The sequence below is a fragment of the Oculina patagonica genome, chromosome 2 (genome assembly GCF_052425735.1).
Source record: "Oculina patagonica isolate OP01 chromosome 2, crgOcupat, whole genome shotgun sequence".
In the NCBI taxonomy this organism is placed as follows: domain Eukaryota; kingdom Metazoa; phylum Cnidaria; class Anthozoa; order Scleractinia; family Oculinidae; genus Oculina; species Oculina patagonica.
This window is the reverse complement of record NC_135759.1, coordinates 266,024-286,078: the sequence shown is the minus strand read 5'-3', so window position 1 is coordinate 286,078 and position 20,055 is coordinate 266,024. Positions and strand designations below refer to the sequence as shown.

The 20,055-nt window shown below is 37.4% G+C and overlaps 2 protein-coding genes across 3 annotated transcripts; both read right to left on the bottom strand.

Moving 5' to 3' along the window:
- Positions 1-110: 110 nt before the first annotated feature.
- LOC144642449 (microfibril-associated glycoprotein 4-like) lies at positions 111-12,831 on the bottom strand. Of its 2 annotated transcripts, none has more exons than XM_078501406.1 (6): positions 12,769-12,831; positions 3,228-3,478; positions 2,866-2,980; positions 2,646-2,768; positions 1,969-2,389; positions 111-1,702 (listed from the first exon to the last, which is right to left on the bottom strand). In XM_078501406.1, the coding sequence occupies exons 2-6, from the start codon at positions 3,363-3,365 to the stop codon at positions 1,474-1,476; spliced, it is 1,026 nt and encodes a 341-aa protein (XP_078357532.1). In that variant the 5' UTR covers positions 3,366-3,478; positions 12,769-12,831; the 3' UTR covers positions 111-1,473. The 2 variants fall into 2 exon arrangements, with proteins under 2 accessions (XP_078357532.1, XP_078357531.1); XM_078501405.1 differs by lacking the exon at positions 12,769-12,831 and adding an exon at positions 4,288-5,097.
- On the bottom strand, positions 5,822-18,261 carry LOC144642451 (microfibril-associated glycoprotein 4-like). The gene is made up of 6 exons (XM_078501407.1): positions 17,653-18,261; positions 10,893-11,143; positions 9,804-9,918; positions 9,265-9,387; positions 7,849-8,272; positions 5,822-7,672 (listed from the first exon to the last, which is right to left on the bottom strand). Exons 1-6 carry the CDS (start codon positions 17,687-17,689, stop codon positions 7,444-7,446), a joined length of 1,179 nt encoding a protein of 392 aa, XP_078357533.1. The 5' UTR covers positions 17,690-18,261; the 3' UTR covers positions 5,822-7,443.
- Positions 18,262-20,055: the final 1,794 nt, after the last annotated feature.

Genomic DNA, 20,055 nt, shown 5'->3' with positions numbered 1-20,055 from the left:
TAAAATCTGATAGCGAGCCGCTCTCTCTTATATAGTTCGGAAGAGAGTTTCATAGGCTAAGTGCTACAAAAGAGAAGCACCTATGACCATAGCTTACTAAATTCACACTAAGTAAGTTTTTAGAGGAGGATCGTAGATTCCTAGTTGGTACACAAGGCTCTAGCATCTCAGTAATGTAACTAGGGGCCTGGCCGTTTAGCGCTTTGTAGGTTAAAAGTAGTATCTTGTAGTTACTGCGCTGACTTATTGGGAGCCAGTGTAGCTGCCTTAGGACGGGCGCTATTGTGTGCCGGAAATTAACTTTTTAACGCTTTGTATCGAAATCAGTGGGCATCAAACTTGCACACCAGATAGAACAGGGATTATAAAAATAGCAGGGACCCGAATTGAAAAAGCACCTGACTAACATCTGTTTTTTGTCCTTCGTGTCTAATTATTGAACGAAAAAAGTGGGGGCCCAGCGCTCCCTTCTACCCCAGGCCCCTGACTTGGATCTGCTACCGCGCTGTCACTCGATATACAGGTGCACATATACAGAAGATATTACACGGCAGTGCAAAAATTAAACTATATTTTTGAGTGGTAAAAATAGAATTCTCAAGGAAAGTGCGTACGTACGGTATTTACACATGAGTTGGTGAAGTATCAGAAATCGAACGAATGAGATTCTGATACAAACCAACGAATAACGGTGTTTTAAAAATGAGCGCAGCGAATGAGTCAATATTGTTTTTAACACAAGAAAATAAAATCCGTATCTTCAATATAGACAAAAATCACGGGTTGAGTAAAAGTTGAACAAAACAGCCGAGTAGAGGCCGAAAATGACGTCATCGATATCGTCACTAGTGAGGATATATAGAAAATGCCGCTAAGGTCCCGGATTTCGTTTTCGTTTCGTTTTTAGTAAAACACTCGCGTCTATATAATAAACATGGGTTACATGGCTCTTTACATACAAAAAATTTCAAAGTCCCATACCATTTTACAACTTATTTAATTGTCGTGTCATGGACACGCTATCGTATAGTTGTACAGTTTAATATAGCCCGTGATTGTAACCTTAAAGATTTATCTTTGCTAAATGTCAATAAGAATGGAAATTGAACATAACCTTTCCCAGCTGTTGATATGTTGACCAGCTATCTATTTACATTTCAGTATGACCGAGTATTTGTACTGTGAAGTGTCGTGCTACAAATCCAACTATAGTTAAGGACTGAAACTCAGGGCGTCTGGGCATACGCATTCCAGGCCACAGGCCGGCAATCGGTCATGGGGCCTCCCATAGCAATAATTAATATTAAATATTGTTGTAAATAATGCAACTGAAGCCATCAAGAACGTTTGGTTCTGATAGATGTTATTTGTGTCTGTATTGGCTACGAAATCAATAAAAGCCCTTTTGTTGATGCTCGGCTTGGGTTAAGTTGTTCTTTTGTCGGAATGTTGAATGACCCTGGTTCCAGAGATTTAGACTTTGGGTTTAACTTTCATCTCAGTACGTTTAAGGGAATAGCCGAAACCTCTAAACGACAGCCAGTTGACTCCCTCGGCTTGAGAAGAATGTGGTCCACTGAGATACAGTCCGTTGAGATTGGAGTTGTGACACTTCATGTACCACCAGGCTCCTTTATACGTCTGAGCACAGTCGCCACTGTATTGGTCATTGTCGTCATCTTTCGTGGAAAACTGCATACCACTAGAAGAGAATTACAAATTGATAACATAACAGTGTTGTGCAACATTACAAAGCTGTAATTTGGACAAAATGTTTTTTTTGTTTGCGCTATACCATACATTTTTTGTTTTCTGATGCTGTTTAAGCAACCAATGTTTTTTTCAATGAAAACAAGCAATACGTAAATAGTCTGCGTCGCAGACGAACTAAATCCCGCGGACTCTAGCGGGATTTAGTTCGTCTGCGATGCAGGCTATACGTAACCCGCTTTTAAATATTTCTCTTACTTTTGGAATGCCATCGAGTCACCAGCCGTGCCACTGTATCCTCCAATCAAAAGCCGGTACTTATCTCCCTCGTCTGCCACCTTAAAAGTCGTGTACTCAGCGTATCTTATGTCGCCATCAAAGTCTTCCAGGTCAACTCTCAGCATGACGTCATCAGTGGCTGTCAAATTGTGAAGATTTTCGTTTCCAAGCCAGAACTCGCCGTTCAGATCTCCAAACCCGTTTTTGTAGGATTCCCATCCAAGATAAAAGTCAACAGAACCGTCCAAACGTCTTTGGAAAACGGTCCAACCTCCACCGTCCGTGGTCATGTCACACAACACTTGTATTGGTTTGCCACCATCTGGAATCATGGTGTACACACCGCTAGAATTGATACCAAGCTCGAGCAGCTCAGCACAGCTTTTGTTAAGTTTCACCGCTACAAAAAAAAATCATGAACTGAAATAGCCTATAAACACAATTTGTTTGTGTGTTTGTTAATTATTTGCAGAACAAAATACCTCATTTCCCTAAGGAGAAAAATTTCTTTAATATAGAATACCAAAATGTGAACCTTGACTTCATGTGAGTGCGTCAGCTACACTTTCTTCCCATATTTATATAACTATTTTTCTATCATGATTATGTCGTACTTTCAACCTTCCAACTGTAACTTAATTACACGGCGTTCTTACCTTGACACGTGAAACCATCTCCATTGAATCCATCCTTGCACGTGCAGTTGTACGATCCTTGGGTATTGTTGCACGTGGCGTTCACGTGACACTCGTCAATACCTTGCGTGCATTCGTCTACATCTGTTAAAAATTAAACAAAAAGAAACAATTTGTAAAATAAAGAAACAACATTCAGAATAACTGTATTTTATAATATGTTAAACCACTTTTAACTAACCTGCTTCACAGTTGTTACCAGTGAATCCTGCTTCACACACGCACTGATGCGTGTCATGTTCAAAGTCTGATTGACAGCGGAAATTAACAGGACACTGAAACTCTCTGCATGGATTCTTTCGTTCAAATGAAAAAGGAAAAACAAGGTTGCGCAAAAAATACACAATAAATATAAAAATAAAAACGCTTCTACCTCTTCCAAGCAGTGTTAATGTCATAACAACTAAGGCAAATTGATAAAGTCTTGGCATTACAAAGACAAAGGCAAATTGATAAAGTCTTGGCATTACAAAGACTTGTTTTTGCAGTCTTAAGATTTTTTGACCAAACATCGTCCTAACATAACAAAGCTGCATATCATACCTTGGTTTCTGCGTAAACAAATCCTTGTTTTGTAATCCAGTCCAGTGGATCTCTGATAGAATCAGAGTCACTCAGCTCACACACGTACCCACCACCTTCCTTTGGACCAAAGTTGTATGATTCACACTCGGATTCCATAAAGCAGTGTAACTCACAAACTTTTGCAGACGTCGCTCTCGGGTTTCTGATCACGTGATTTATAAGAGCCTTGTTTGTAGTTGGCTTCCCGATTGTCTTCGCTATGCATTGCTCTATATTACAAAGAACAAAAGGTATGACAGTTTTTGGAGACCATACCTAACTTAATTTTCAAGTAGCTTTTTAAGTTCTCAATCTTTGCTTGGATGGGAAACTTACATCATGACATCATTCACTTTACAGAAATGAATGGAGTCCGTATTGCTATGACAACGAAAAACAGAAAGTCCCCGAAACCTCAACTAAGTTTTGGCCATGTAGATTTTGCCGACAAAAGCAAAAATCAACATCTTAAACTTTTAGAAATGGCGAAACAAAATATAAAAAAAAGCGAAAATCTTCTATTAAATGGACAACATTGATTTCATGAAAATTCTTTAAAATATCGCCAAAATGTGCCTCGAAGTTATGTTTTGGAGTATACGACAGTATAAAAACAATAAACAATATTGATCAAGACAAGTTGAGTTTTTTTTCTTTTTTGACTTGTTAACGGACGGGAGTTTCTGCTACCATCCGGCAAGGGTGTTTTACCGTCTTAGCAGAACAAATTTGCCAGAAAGCACAAAAATCTAAGATCAAGACTTCAGTGTTAAGCTACTTTGGCTTAGTTATTTCGTGTAAGGTTATTAATAATTAATTAATTTAACAAGCAGAAAGTGTTTGTATTTGTAGGATAAGTTATGAAACATCCTTAACAGAGCTCGAAATAATGTTAATCTTCAGAAAAGTTATTTCATTAAGGGCAAATTTCAATATTCATGGAAGGAACGTATTAGCAGTCTATATACACATCAAGTTACATTGTTTTACATCATGAATTTAAACACAACGTTACAAAGAAAAGATGACAGAAACCTACCCGATGCCGACACGCTTGTCCAAGAAAGCCTTAAAATCACGGCCAGAAAAGATGTAAAAAACTGGAAATAATTCATGGAACTGTAAAAGATCATAAACTGAACGCAAACGTTCTTTTCTTATGATCTCGTTAAATATGCTAGAAGCTAATTTTGAAAAACTCTCAAAAGTCATTAAGAATTTATACAGCAAAGAAAAACAAAATCCACTTTGCGATATGATTCGACGGTGCCCCACGTTCCTAAGTTAAATGTTGCCAAAGTTATTGTAAGTATATAACAAATGTGACATATAGTCTGTTTTTTGTATTGAAACAGTTATGTTTATCTTTACACCTTGAGGAGGGACTTTTGAGCTTCGTTTGCGGCAAACAAATGTTATATCTCATTTTTTTTCTATTTGTTTGAAACATTCGCGAGTTTGAATGAGAAAAATGCAGTTTTGAGTGATTTTAAGAGTCTAGAATATTCCAGCTTAACTCCTGCGTTGAGATAGAGAGTTTGAGATGAAAAAGTAAAGTTCTTGTGAACGGTAACCTGGAATGACAGAAACTATACAACTGCAACATTACCAGCTATTACAAATAAATAATTTCAGCTTTGTTTATTTGGCTACGTTATGAAAGTCACTCACTTCAAATACCTGATCACAAATACCTTACAGGTATTCCTCAAGCCTCAAGGCACGGTGAAGGATGGTGTTACTTGCAAATGGGCTAGTTTCGCATTTTTCACTTGTGTAATTAAACATGTCATGTTAAGATTTCTGTGTGACTTAAGATAAATTCTTTTCTATACTTACGTTAACCATTCAAATGACAATAAACAACCTATAACAACCTGAATTTAAATCAAACGTTTCTAAGATCAAAAGAAGAATGCTGTCCAAACAGCAGAGCATAACAACGAAAGATTCAAATGTGCTTAAAAGAGGGTAAGGGTGATATTACTTTATGCTTTATCCCTTCTACTCCTATTGCTACGTCAATGCAAAAGTCATGACCGTTAACTGAGCATAAAAGGTGCACCATATTTTCTCGATTAAACGCCGGACCCCGATTACCGTAATGATTCGATTTAGCGCCCGGGGCGCTTATTTACTTTTGGCACCTCAAGGGAGGGCGCTTATTCGAGACAGGGCGCTTATTCGGGAACAAAACTTTAATAAATATTAAGATAACTAACAATGACAGAAACTGTAACAGTAGCAAATTGTTGAAAGTTCACTTACTTTTAAAAGAATTGTTCGTTTTCGCAGTATATATATGACGTCAATGACTTCAGTAGGGGCAGTTATCCACAATAGGAGGCGCGTATTAGAATAGGTACACTTATAAGAATGGGGGCGCTTACTAGAATGGGGGCGCTTATTGGAATAGGGGCGCTTATTGACAAAAACACATTCGAATGGGGGCGTTTATTCGGAAGGGGGCGCTTATTGGAAGGAGGGCGCTAAATTGAATCATTACGGTAAACGCCGGCCTCGTTTAAACGCCGGGTCAAAACTGATAATTATAAAAACACCGGGGGCGTTTGATCGAGGTCACGGCGTTGCCGTTTATGAACTTTATACTTTATATCCGTAACATGTACTTGTTTCCATGTTGTTAGTATATTGTTTTGGTTCTGTTTGTCACAAATCTTGGTTGCAACGTGCCGTATGCAATACTGTAACTCTTGGTAACAATGATCCTTGGAGACCCAGGTGCAGTTTGTTGGGGCGGAAAGAAGGGAAAAATTGTTCCGCTTTGAAAAATAACAGAAAGTTTTACTTCGTTTATAAACGCTGGGCCCCGATTAAACGCCGGCTTCAAATAAACGCCGGGTCCACCAGGCCAAGTTTGAAATAAACGCTGGAGGCGTTTAATTGAGAAAATACGGTACTGTTTAGCTGTTGTTAACGGAGCACGAAGGCGATGGGAAACGAAACATTTTATTGGGATGGCCTTAGCGGAGCACGAAGTCTCTACGGGCGAATCTTGGACGAGGTCGTGAGTACAGTCCGACTCAAACGCAGTGACGTCTGTACTCAAGTCCGAGGTCAAGATTCTTCCATACAGACCGGCTATGCCCGGTTCACTAAGATGTGTATTATATGCAAAACTCAAATTTGCTTCAGTTAGTAGTATAGTAGGGACCAGTTACTCCGTGTTTGGGGCAGGAATCTCATTAGCGTGGGTAGGAATACATTAACTGGGTGACGTGATAAGATTTTGTTTTGATCTCATGAATAAAATGCGACGGATTTAATTAAACTGTGGGTGGCGTCATGCTCTTTTTTTGTCATTGTTGGTAAAACCAGTTTGACAGGTTTGTCATTCTATTTTTAACTTGGCTGGTATAACTGGTTTGACAGGATTCGCTTTACTTTTGGATCACAGTACCAGCCTATAGTATTGCACAACTGAGACATCTTTTTTATTCTATTCGAAATCGCTGAACTATTTACTCTGTAATAATGCAATGTTCTTAATATCGCATAAATTTTATACTGCAGATATCATTATATTGAACATTGGTTTTATACAATCAATGCGTTTGAGTTAACTCAGTGATAAAAGCGCTTCATTGAAAACTTAGTCCTTAGCGAAAACGATCACAAAATTTCTGTCCCACCAATTCTATTGTTTAACTCCACCAACACCACCATTAAAGGATTTTTAATTTGTTAACGATTATTTACAAACAGCCGAGTCGTTAAGAGTGTTCTCTAATAATGAATTAATGAAAATGACATTGAACATAATTAACCTTGTTAAAACTTCCAAATGTGATAGGTTGCCCAGTTGTCTATTTACATTCAGGAGTTGAACCAAGGAGTTCCGTGCTAAAAATACAACCATAGTAGAGGACTGGTACCTAGAGTGTCATGCCTGTATCTTCATTCCAGGCCTCTGGCCGGCACACGGCCACGCCGGTGCCTCCATAGCAACATATATAAAATGATGTTATAAAAACACAACTAACTACAGTATATGCATACTACATACTTATCACGCAGTGTCACTCAGCCGCAGCTTATACTGAAGCCTTCAAGACAGTTTTGCTCTTTGTTAATTGTATCTTTTCTGGTTACGAAATCAACCAGAGCCCATTTGGTGATGGTTGGGTTAAATTGTTCTCTTTTCGGAGTGTTGGATGAACCTTGTTGCAGGTATTTAGACTTTGGGTTTAACTTTCATCTCAGTACGTTTTAGTGAATAGTTGTGGCCTCTAAAATGACGCCAGTTAACTCCATTGGCGTAACTGGAATGTGATCCACTGAGATACAATCCGTTGAGATTGGAGTCATGACAATCTTTGTACCACCAGGCTCCTTTGAATTTTGTGGCGCAGTTGCCTTTGTCTTGGTCATTGTCTTCATCTTTCGTGGAAAACTGCATACCACTAGAAGAGAATTACAAATTGATAACGTATCAGTATTGTGCAACACTACAAAGATGTTGTTTCGACAGAATGATTCCTTCACTGTAGCAAAAAATGTTTCGTTTTCTGATGCTCTTCAAGCAACCAAACACCATTTTGTAATTTTGATGAAAACTGGAAATACGTAAATCTTTTACCTATGCCGTGTAGTCATCGAGTCACCAGCTGTGCCACTGTATCCTCCAATCAAAAGCCGGTACTTATCTTCCTCGTCTGCCACCTTAAAAGTCGTGTACTCAGCGTATCTGATGTCTCCATCAAAGTCCTCTAGGTCAACTCTCAGCGTGACGTCATCAGCAGCTGTCAAACGGTGAAGATTGTCGTTTCCAAGCCAGAACTCGCCGTTCAGATCTCCAAACCCGTTTTTGTAGGATTCCCATCCAAGATAAAAGTCAACAGAACCGTCTAAACGTCTTTGGAAAACGGTCCAACCTCCACCGTCCGTTTTCATGTCACACAACACTTGTATTGGTTTGCCGCCATCTGGAATCATGGTGTACACGCCACTTGAATTGATGCCAAGCTCGAGTAGCTCCGTACAGCTTTTGTTAAGTTTCACCTCTGCAGAAAAAAATAATAAAATCATGAGCTAAGATAGCTAAATACGCCACTGGATGTGAAACCAAACTCAAGTAGCTCGGCACAGCTTTTGTTAAGTTTTCGTTCTACAGAAAAAATAATAACAACTTGAGCTTCGATAACCGAACTCAATTTCTTTTGTGTTCCTAAACAATGGGGATTATTAGCACAACAGAAGAACTCATTTCTCTAAAAAGAGAAATTTCATTATTAGAAAACGGCAATATATCCACCGTGACGTCATATGAAAGTGATCTCCTTTATGCCACAGCTATATTTTCATCCCATATTTGATATACCTTAGGTTACTATTGTTTGCAGTTACTGATTTTAGAGGTTTTATCGACTTGGGTGAAAATCACTTAATGTAGTAGTCGATAAAATTTGCATCGGTCAAATTTAATTCCTTCCCTTCCCCCTTCCCGGAAACAAAATTAAATATAGTGGACCTGTACAACTATATGACAACGTCAGAATGCTGGGCGATAATGACGAAGGTTATTGTCAAGTTACTTAAAAATACTTTGAAATGTATCTCGTAATTATCGCTCATGTTTAACTTTCGTCCCTGTCATTGATCAGGTTCGTTCAATTTCAAGTGACTTTGTTCTTTTTTTACTATAAAACATTTTTTGATGTAATGTATATGAAATGATTCATATATGAACTGCGGATGTATATGAAAGTGATAAATGATCATCGCAGTGAATTTCCAATTTAAGCAATTGAAATAAAGAAGCCTTTTTCAGGCTTCTTTATTCCAATTGCTTAAATTGGAAATTCACTGCGATGATCATTTATCACTTTCAAAACATTTTTTGTTTACCAAATCGCTCAATTTTCATTTTCATTTTTTTAATTTCAATAGTCGCCAAATCTTGCTCAGAAAAAATGCTAGAATTAGTAGCCGTTAAAATTATGTTTATGCCGTTCTATAACCTTGCGACCATTACATGGTTATTTGGCGTTCTGACCTTGACACGTGAAACCATCTCCAGTGAATCTATCCTTGCACGTGCAGTTGTACGATCCTTCGGTATTGTTGCACGTGGCGTTCACGTGACACTCATCAATTCCCTGCGTGCATTCGTCTACATCTGCGAAAAATTAAACAAAAAGAAAAAAATGTGTAAAAATGAAGAAATCAGCATTTGGTTACAAATATCTTCTGAAACTCTCACCTTTTACATGTTAAGCTATTTAAAATATAACTTTAAAAATCTGTAAACTGCGTCAGATCTAATATTCAAAACCTGAACCTTATTTTGCTGTTAAGCGGTATTTATCGCGTTTTATCAAATCCACTGAACTTGTCTTTTTTACTCTCAAGATTCTTCTTTTACTTCTCTTGACCCCGTTAAAAAAGCATATCATATAAGAAGGCCAAAACGTCAAAATCTATAGCCCCATTTACAGCTAAAACGGCTAAAAAATTAAGAGATCAATCTTCCCGCCCCAACCCCTCCCATTAATCCAGTACCTTTGTCTGCTAGACGTTACAATTGTGACTAACCTGCTTCACAGTTGTTGCCAGTGAATCCCGCTTCACACACGCACTGATGCGTGTCATGTTCAAAGTCTGATTGACAGCGGGAATTAACAGGACACTGAAGTTCTCTGCATGGATTCTTTCGTTGAAATAAAACACAAATTATGCATAATAAATATAAACATAAAACGCTTCCACCTCTCCCAAGTTGTGTTCATGACAGGCGACTAATATTATGGTCAAAATTTCTTGAATTAAAAAAAAAATGCCGCTTCAGACTTGTTCGGCAGTGTCAGAAAACAAGAGGTGGAATAACGTCTGCTATCGCAGACTGAAAACTTTCTGACCTAAGGCCCGGGTCGCACTTGGGACAAAATCGGGACAAGTTTATTTTGATAACCAAAAAAATTGTCAGATTCCTGTCATCAGTTGACCACGCCAAGTGCGACCTACTTGTCCCTACGCGGACAAAAACTTGTCCACGGAGACAAATCTTCAAAGAAGCTGTCGTCCTGCCTCAACGCAGGACTTTTTACGAACAACAAACAAAAATTGTTTTTCTTGTGACAAAAGTGTCAATCAGTTCAGTGATCCTTAAAAAATTGTTCGCTTCACATTTTACTGTCTAGTCTGATGAATACGAATTCAAGCGGTTTTCCACCGAATATTTCCGTTATTTGGGAAAAGCGCCCTCGCCAAGATAATTCAATTGAAAGGAAAGATCGGTATAGCTAGGGCAACTGTTCTGTAGCCGCAGTCCGAATCATGTTGCACAGCAATTTGCTCATCAAATTTTCCGCTTTATACGGCGGCACGCTTTCTTTTATATGAGCTTCGACATCGTTACGAACGCTCGCATTAAGAAGGTAGAAAAAAAAAATTGCGTTGATTTGATTCAATGCGACCGGTTTGTCTCTCCCTTTTGAATGTTATTTTTGCTGCGAAATTAACACAGTATCAAGTGACGGGTAATTTTGTGTGTCCAAGTGCGACCCTAAACACAACAATTCAAATTGTCTCGGACAAGTTCCGAGACAAACATTGTCCTCAACATCTTGCAACATTTCAAATGTTTGTCTCAAAGTCTTGACATAACAAAGCTGCATATCACACCTTGGTTTCCGCGTAAACAAATCCTTGTTTTGTAATCCAATCCAGCGGATCTCTGATAGAATCAGAGTCACTCAGCTCACACACGTACCCACCTCCTTCCTTTGGACCAAAGTTGTATGATTCACACTCGGATTCCATAAAGCAGTGTAACTCACAAACTTTCGCTGACGCCGCCTTCGGGGTTCTGATCACGTGATTTATTAGAGCCTTGTTTGTAATTGGCTTTTCGATTGTCTTCGCTATGCATGTCTCTATATTACAAACAACGAAAGAAGTGATATTAAAGATTTCTTGAAACAGTTTTAATTTTTTCAAGTAGCTTTAGTTTCATTTCTTTACTGGGATTTGCTATCCAGATTTTGTCTCGACAAGTGAATACCAACAAATTAAACTGTGATGTATGACTAAATGAAAAAAATACGACAATAAATAAATAATTGAGCATACTTCTTTGTAATCAGTTAGTCGAAATAACATTTATATAAAGCGAAGTTTTTCCACAATGGTTAATTTACCTAGAGATAAACAATGATTTCATGAATTACTTTAAAAAATCGTCATAGATTTTTATTCTTGGTTTTCATGTTACGTCATAAAATTTTGAAATCAAAATTCACTAGGCCTGCTAAATTTTCGTTGTCATTAGGCGAAAGATAAACTAAAAATATATATTTTTGCAAATTTCCAGATCGATAGTGTCATTCGTTTTTAAAACAGAGCATTTTGAATATTTGAGTTCTCCGTCGTATGTGACATCAAGCTGAGTGCCGTGACAAAGCTGTTTTGTTTGAAAAAAGGCCTTTCCTTTCCACTTTGTGCAGAATGAACATTTCAGATATAATAAGTGGTGTTTATGTGAAAGTGTACTAGCTCTTAAGCCAAGGATGACCGCTGTTGTAAACAGAATTGAGTTCCAGATGGTTTCTCTGACATCACGGCGGCCATTACTGTGTCCCTCAGCAGGACACAGTGATGGCGGTTCCATACTAAGCTTTATAAATTTGCGTGGAAAGGTTCGGAAAATAACTCGCGAACGGTACACCGCACAGACCTGAAACTTGGAGAAATTGTTTATCTATTTATCATCTATAATATTTGAAATTCATAGCTTCTGTAGTTGAATGGTTTCGAATTTATTTTTTGATTGCGTGACAGTGAAAATCAGCAATACTTGATTTTATGTATTTTATGTAATAGTATTTTTTCTCTTATAGCTTATGATATAGTTAGGAATTGTTATAACTTTGAACTTTCATATGTAAATAACACAAGTAATTCAGCTTGTGGCTGCAAATTGTGATTTTAATAAACGATTTATCTATCTATTTATCTATCTATCTTACATGTAAAAAATGTCATAAATTTAACGTCGTAATTTTCTGGTAATTTTCAATTTGGCGCTTTTGCTAAAATTCAAGGAACGGCAATTTAGAAGAGCGTCTGGTAAAATAGTGGGGAAACGACATGCTTTCAAGATTTCCTGAAACAATATCGTTCGAGATAGAAGTTTGGTGTTTTAATCTCAGTTGAGTCCTTTTATAACTAACTTAGCAGAACAATATGTCGGAAATCACAAACGTGAAGATCAAGACTTCAGGGTTTAGTTACTTTAGCTTAGTTCTTTCGTTAAAGGTCGTCAATTATAAATGAGTTTTACAAGCAGAAAGTACTCGAAATTGTGACTTGTGATATTAGTGATGGAACACCCTAACAGATTTTGAGATAGTGTTTATCCATAATAAAAAAGTGGACGTTATTTCTTTAAAGGACAAATTTTAATATCTTTAGTAAGAGAAAATCAAACGTCAATTAACGCATTTTTGCATCAGAAATTTATAAACACAACGTTATAAAGAAATGTAGCACAGAAACCTACCCGATGCCGACACGCCTGTCCAAGAAAGCCTTAAAATCACGGCCAGAAAAGATGAAAAGAACTGGAAATTATTCATGGAACTATATAAAACATAAATTAAATGTAAAATTTCATTTCCGAAGGTCTCGTAAAAAATGCTGGTAGTTGGCTAATTCCAAAAACATTCCAAAATTCATTTATAATTTATACAGCAAAGAAAAACAAAATTAACTTTGTGATATGATTCAGTGGTGTCACACTGTTGTAAGTTTCAATTTTAATTGATGTTTATTAACAATCACCAAAGTTATTGTAAATATTGTAACAACTTTTTCCCTTTCTGTGTTCTGCAGGGACAGTTAACAATTCAGAAAAACTAATTAAAGGGACTATGTCACGAATGTAAGCCAAATTTAGGCATGGAAAAAGACAATCAAATTTGGTGAATAATAAAAATAACCGCTAAAAACAGTGAAGGAACATTTCAATAACACAGCAAATACAAAAGAAGGTACGGATGGCCAAAAGTGAATAAGATTGAAACGGATTGCGATATAGGTTTTTGAAATGTTGTTGGGCTGCCAGTGACCAGTTTTCACAGTTACTTTCGTTTGCTTGTAACGTTAAATAACAACGCCCGGGAGACACATTTGGTTGCACTGGTTGTCATTTAGATCAATATAAGTAATTTTTCTGACAACATTAAGTTTCATAGCAAGTATTTAGCAAAACTTTATATAATAAACTTAACTCAGCAGTGACATAGTCCCTTTAAACTACCACTGTTCGCGACCGTCAACAACACATAAATGCGTTTATGAGTGCATAAAGATACGTACGGTAAAAATTAGTGACAAAACAAAATATAATAATTGCGTGAAACAATTTCTTAAATACCGTTAAATTCAGCAAATAGCTCACTAGTTCTCACTCAACCCACACGAAAATTTTCAGACGCAAGAATTTTTTTCGATAACAAGCCCTCACAAATGTAAGCCCATATATAGCTCTTTAAAGAAAGATATAATGTTTCATTTTATGTAAGCCCCATATTGTAGCGTCCGCTCGCTTTAGCGGTATGTAAAGAGATCTGTACTGTCATTTAACAACCGAAGGACTTACACCTAATTGCACTAAGGCTGTCTTAGAAAAAAGAGAATAAGGAAAAAGTCAAATAGGAATTAGTTAAGAGCATGCATGAAACTTATTCCTACAAATGGCCTCGCCCTCAAAATACTTTTAAAGGTCAAATGCAACGAAATTGGAAATTTTTTCTTTTGTCCGCAAATCTGTCGTTTATGAAGGTACTAATGATAATAAACTCTCAGAAATGGTTTTTGTGCAAATTGTGGCTGATTGTGGCGCTTAGGAGATGAAAATCCGACGATTTCCGAAGACTTCACGAAAACGAACCAAAACTGGCCGCGCGTGGAATGGAATCGAATAGAAGTATTTGTGACGTCAGGTGTGGCGAGCAAGTTTTCACGTGTTTTGAGCGATCCTTGCAAATCCTTGGGTTTGTTCGATGGATTTCCAGAGTTTCTGGAACAGCCGTTAGTTGAAACCGATGAAGACTTTGATTCAAGCCTTCTAAAAGTCTAAATACAGCCATATAAGTTCGAACTAACGGCATCTGGCAAGGAATAAATCGATTTCTCGAGTGATTTTAAAATTCCGACTCCGCGAGTGAACAAGATGGCGTTAAAATCCGGCAACATCTACATGCACCAACAACGAAGGAATATGGCCAGATATATTGGTGAGCCTAAAAAATATAATGGAAACGGCTTTCAAATAATTTTAAATAAATAAATAGTTTAATCTTAAGTTGAAGTACTGTCTTGCTTTTGTTCAAAAGGATTGCAATGTGGAATTATTTGTACACTGTGGCAATTTGCCCGAGCTGAGTGTGTCTAAAATAACACAGCTTGAAGAATCAATAAAACCTTAAGAAGATTTAAACTCATTCCCCTCAGCCAAATAACTTATTTTTAAAGAATGACATTAAATACCGTGACTGTGTGGCCTTTTAGCTTCAATCAGAATTATGCCTGGTATTAATAATTTTCTTTATTTGCCGAATTATTAACCTAGGTGATTATTTTATCCTTTAACTTATTCATCTATGTAAATCTGGCCCTTATATTTTTCAGTTGATTTTACTGATAATTCTCTGAAAAGGGAATTATCTTAAGTAGATGGGGTGAATGTTGAAGATAACAATTTCAAAAGTTATTTATGGCAACTTGCATTTCTTAAGACCCAGGTTATAAGATCTAACTTGTGTGCTGGCACAGGACCTGACACTGGGACATATAGCAGGGAACAATTTACACCTAGTTTTGTGTTTCAATGTCATTGCTTACACATCCTTGTATGTACAATCATGAGATTTTGTCAATGGTGCATTATTATAAAATATGCTAGGAAGCAGGGATGGCGCAGTGGTGAGAGTCCTTGCCTCCCACCAATTGGCCCGAGTTCGATTCCCTGATGTGGCATCATATGTGGGTCGAGTTTGTTGTTTGTTCTCGGCCTTGCTCTGAGGGTTCTTCTCTGGGTTCTCCAGTTTTTCCCCTCCACAAAAATCAACACTTCCAAATTCCATTTCGATTAGGAATACACTGCCCCACAAGCTTCTAGCTTTAATCCTCTCCATGTCTAAATAAAGGTTCAGTATTTATTTATTTTTATATAAAGTTGTTCATGCATTTTGTCATTTTATGTCAGCTTCTTTGTTTTGTACATTTATTAGTACTAATAACGGGTAATATGTTCTTTTGTTATGGTTGGATGGGGTCGGACATCAATGCATAGCCCCTTTGTCAACATCCATCTTTGGACATGGTAAACATGTACAAACAACACAGATCCAAATCAAGCAATCACAGCCTACTAGCATGACCTTCCGATTTTGTGCGCTCATTTGCATGAAACAAACACCAGTATCGGTCACTTAAAACAGCACATTTTAAGGCAATGTCGAAAGACAATGTTAAAAAATGGATGCAGAAAGTTCACTGAATGCATGTACATGTGTAAGAAGCTGATAACAGTTTCCAGTTCTTTCCAGGCTATTACTATGATGGGTCAGTACTAATTATTTGTCAGTTAATGCTGCAATTATTTTATCAAACGAATGTACCATCATTGCCGAACAAGTTGTGGTCATTTTTAGTTTGTCACTGGTAACCATAGCAACAGTAAAATCTATCAAAAATTACCCTTCATTTTCACTTTAAGTGCTTATAGCTCAAAAACAAGCTAAATGATAAGCAGCTGGATGACAATCAAACTAAGTGCAGTGATTTTCCAACACCCCCAAAGGAGACATTATAGCCTCTGCATGCACTGCTTGTAATTTTAATATCACCTTATCTCAGACCAAGGGATGAATACAAACAGCATGAATACAAACAGTAGGTGCTTCAAAAAACTATTTCCAAGTTTACAAAGAAATTGATAAACTTAAAAATACCCTATTTCAGAATGGCAATAATACTCTTTCGCCTCGAGGAAAGGGGGGAAGTACTCTTTATATTTTTGAGTAGGGGTGTGCTGCTGGGACTCTGTAACCGTACCCTATCCCAGACCATTTTCAGCTTATTTTGCTGTATGCTATCATAGTATGCTAGCCTATACACTGAAAATCCCTACCCTACCCCAAACTATTGTATCACTATTCCATCTTAAACTCATCTGCTTGAAAAAAACACAGCAGCACACATGTATGCATTTTCCTATCAAGCTCATATATGGGAGTATAAGGCTTGCTTTCAAGTCGAGCTCACAGAGCGCTAAGCCCGAGAGCTCGAGAGTGGAGTGCAAGAGCTCCGCACCCGGTTCGCACCGGGGTCTACTACCACCAAACCGGAAACGAGAAGCGAACAACTTTTGGAAAGTCTATGGGAGTATGGGAGTACCCCCAGCAAGTGGGGAGGGGGGTCTTGGGCACCTAAAATACCCATATAAATTTTGAAAGGGAGTATGCCTAAAGCTGTTACTGAGGAATTTGTAAAAGGTCAACAGATTTGGGGCAGACAAAATTATGAAGAGTTAATTTCAGAAATAAATTGTCATGACACACCTACAATCTGGTTGTAGATTCTCCTGAGCCAGTAGTTCACAATCATGACAAAAGTGCTAGACAAAAAAAGTTAGCTGATCTGGTCGAGTTTATGCATTAGATTTCTCATAAATAGCTTGAACTAAAACTAAATTACCATTCAGTTGCACATTCCAATTTATTGGCCACAATGAAGCCTGATTTGCAGCTTAATGAGTGCTATGCTATGCAACAGTCATTGTACTGGACTGAAATGGGGTTAATGCAGATCTGAACAATAAATGAATCAGGTAAATTGGCCTTTACAAGTGAACAAACTCATCACATACATGTAGTTTACAAGAAAAATATAAACCTTTTCTTGGGCACCAGCAATGTTTAGTCGGGGGTATTTTCGTTGTTATATTTAGCATTCATAATAATTTCATGATGAAATATAAACAAAACGAGTGTACAATGAAAGGAGTGTTTCATTGTACACAATATTGTAAATTAAAAGCATTATTTTCCTTCAATGACTGCATGTATGATTTAGCTTTTTAGACGATCGAAGCAATATAGGGAATATCATTTTTAAGTTAAAAGAAACATAAACATTTTTTTGTAACTTTATAGTAAATTCATGCAAAAGTTCCTTCCTGTAATAAAAAATATATTTTTAATACCAGCCTCGCGATTCACAATATTTCACGCAAACAGTAAAGTTATAGTTTTGGTAGAAGTTTATGAAGCGACTAGGGTCAGAAAGTTAGTAGTGTCTGAATCTAAGTTCAATATAATACAAGAAAGTACAACTTTGGGGTTCCCAGACAATGGGTTAAGTTTATTAGCGACTTTACCTTCGAATTCTGCATTTCGTCTCACACGATTTCGCATAGTCCTGGATTAACGGCTTTCTTTCCAAGTTGGTAATAAGAGGAGAAGCGCCAGGTCTCATTCGAAGTTCCTAGGGCTGGAAATAGGACCAAAGGGCAAGATTCTGCTGGAAGCTTTCTGAGAAAAACATGTCGGATGATACCATGTTTTGCTGAGAAAAGCCAGCGTGCATTTGGCATAAACATCCTCTCTTTCTCGTCGATCTCAACCATTCCTTGCATCGCTCCTCGTCTTTAAGAAGATATTTCGAATGGTCATCCAGCTTTATCGGGATTTTAAATGCCAAAACGTGCAGCAGACCTGGTAGAGCCAACAGCACTTTGCTGCATCTTCGCGCGTCGAAGCTCGCCACATGTGACGTCACAAAATCCATTTCCGATAATTTTCCGAAGCTTTTCCGAACCGTTCCGTTTGTGAAGCGAAGATAAAGGGCTATCTTTAACGCCGAATATCTCAGCGACGTTTTAACCAAATCGTTTAAAACTTCAGATTATGATTATTCACAGTATTTCCTTTCATTTAAAGTCAAAATGAGTCTTAAATAAAATTTGATCAAATTTCGTTGCATTTGACCTTTAAATACGCATAAATCAATTTATCTTATATTATTATTGTTACAGCATAAAAAAGTTGACTCAAAGTGTGCAGATAAAAACATATGAATGGTTTCGCACGTAGACTCGTTTTGAAACAGAGGCAAAGGGTAACTTTGAAATGGCCTACCGGTATTGATTAAAATCCGGCCGATTATTTGTGTTTTGCTTCACGCTCTGTGATTGGTTTAAAAAATCACGCGCTAATTTTCTCGGCCAGTTAGAAGTGAAACCCAAAACAATCGTGATTCGTTCTCACGCTTTTCCGCGCTTCGTGCCAGTTCGTGTAATTGCTTCGAGTTGTAAACGGGTAACTGGATTTTTTGTATCTCTTTTCATTGGCCAGCGTGATTACATTGGTTTTTGTTTTACGTTACTCGATGAAAATCGTTCTAATACATCATAATTCAAGCGTTAATCGAGAAAAACGACCTGCTAAGTCCATACTAATTAATCAAAGTTATTCAAAAAATAAAGTTTGTTGTGTTCAAATTGCTTTGAAAATATAACGAGATGTCATAACAGAGGTCGCTTTTACACATTGGATATTCCTTGATATAAGATCTCTGAAGCTTCAGGTGACTCCAAATAGTTTCCTGCCGTTTTTAGCACCTCAACTTTGAAGGATCAATATTTCGACTCACTCTCATTTGACGCAACAATTATGGTATTAAACAGATGCCAAATCATTGGTGAACAAATTGTGATTATTTTCTTGTCATTAAAAGTTCCTATAGCAACGGTATAACATGTTAAAAACACCCTTAGTTTTAGCTTTAAGTGCCTATAACTCAAAAACGAGTTCCGTGACCCACTTTTTTTATTATTGGATTGTAATCAACAGCATGAGATAGGAAAATTTAAGGTGGCTCTGAACCCCATGTTCAGGTTTTGTTTAAACTTTGCGGAAAAGTTTCACCTTGTCGTGTTGACATAAGCTCCCCCCCCTCCCCGCTTATAGGCTCCCCGGTGTTAGGCCCATCTACCTGGAAACAAAAAAATACATCCGATTGTAAGTCCTTCCCCCCAGATATAAGCCCCTCCCCCCTGCCGGATGAGGTACTGAGCAGGGCTAAATGTTGTTTTTTTTATGCGGTTTTAACCTACAAAACGTATCTCGATCAACACTCCCAGTGGCCCGTTTCGAAACGTTTTTTTTTTATTCCGCTTATAAGCCCTCCTGGATATAAGCCCCTCCGCTTATAAGCCCACCCAAAAACCCTTAGGAAGTTGTATAAGCCCAGGGCTTATAACCGGAATTTTACGGTATAGAGTTCACCGAACCCAGTTTTGAGTTATTAGCAGGGTCTATTTACAAGGTTATGTTGTTGCTGTGGTAACCTATTGTGTCACAAAAACGTCATGGGTCATTTGTTTGACACCATGATTGTAGCATCAACAGATAAAGTGTGGTTATAATGACCCATATAATCCAAGTCTTGGATAGTGCTGGAAACTGTAGCCAACAACCTTAAAATAAACACCACAAGTTCTGATTAGATTTTTACTTCCACTTGAGCTTGAGCAGTAGTTACAATTGTAAACTTGAGGAAGGCGGAACATGGAAATCTGAAAGTCAAAATAGCGGAAGTCGGAAACCACTAAAGATTTGGCGTGAGAGAAATGACGACCTGACTATCCTGCGATTTAAACGATTTTGTGGCGGGTAATAATAATAATAATAATAATAATAATAATAATAATAATAATAATAATAATAATAATAATAATAATAATAATAATAACAACTTTATTTAAACACGGTAAAAAAGT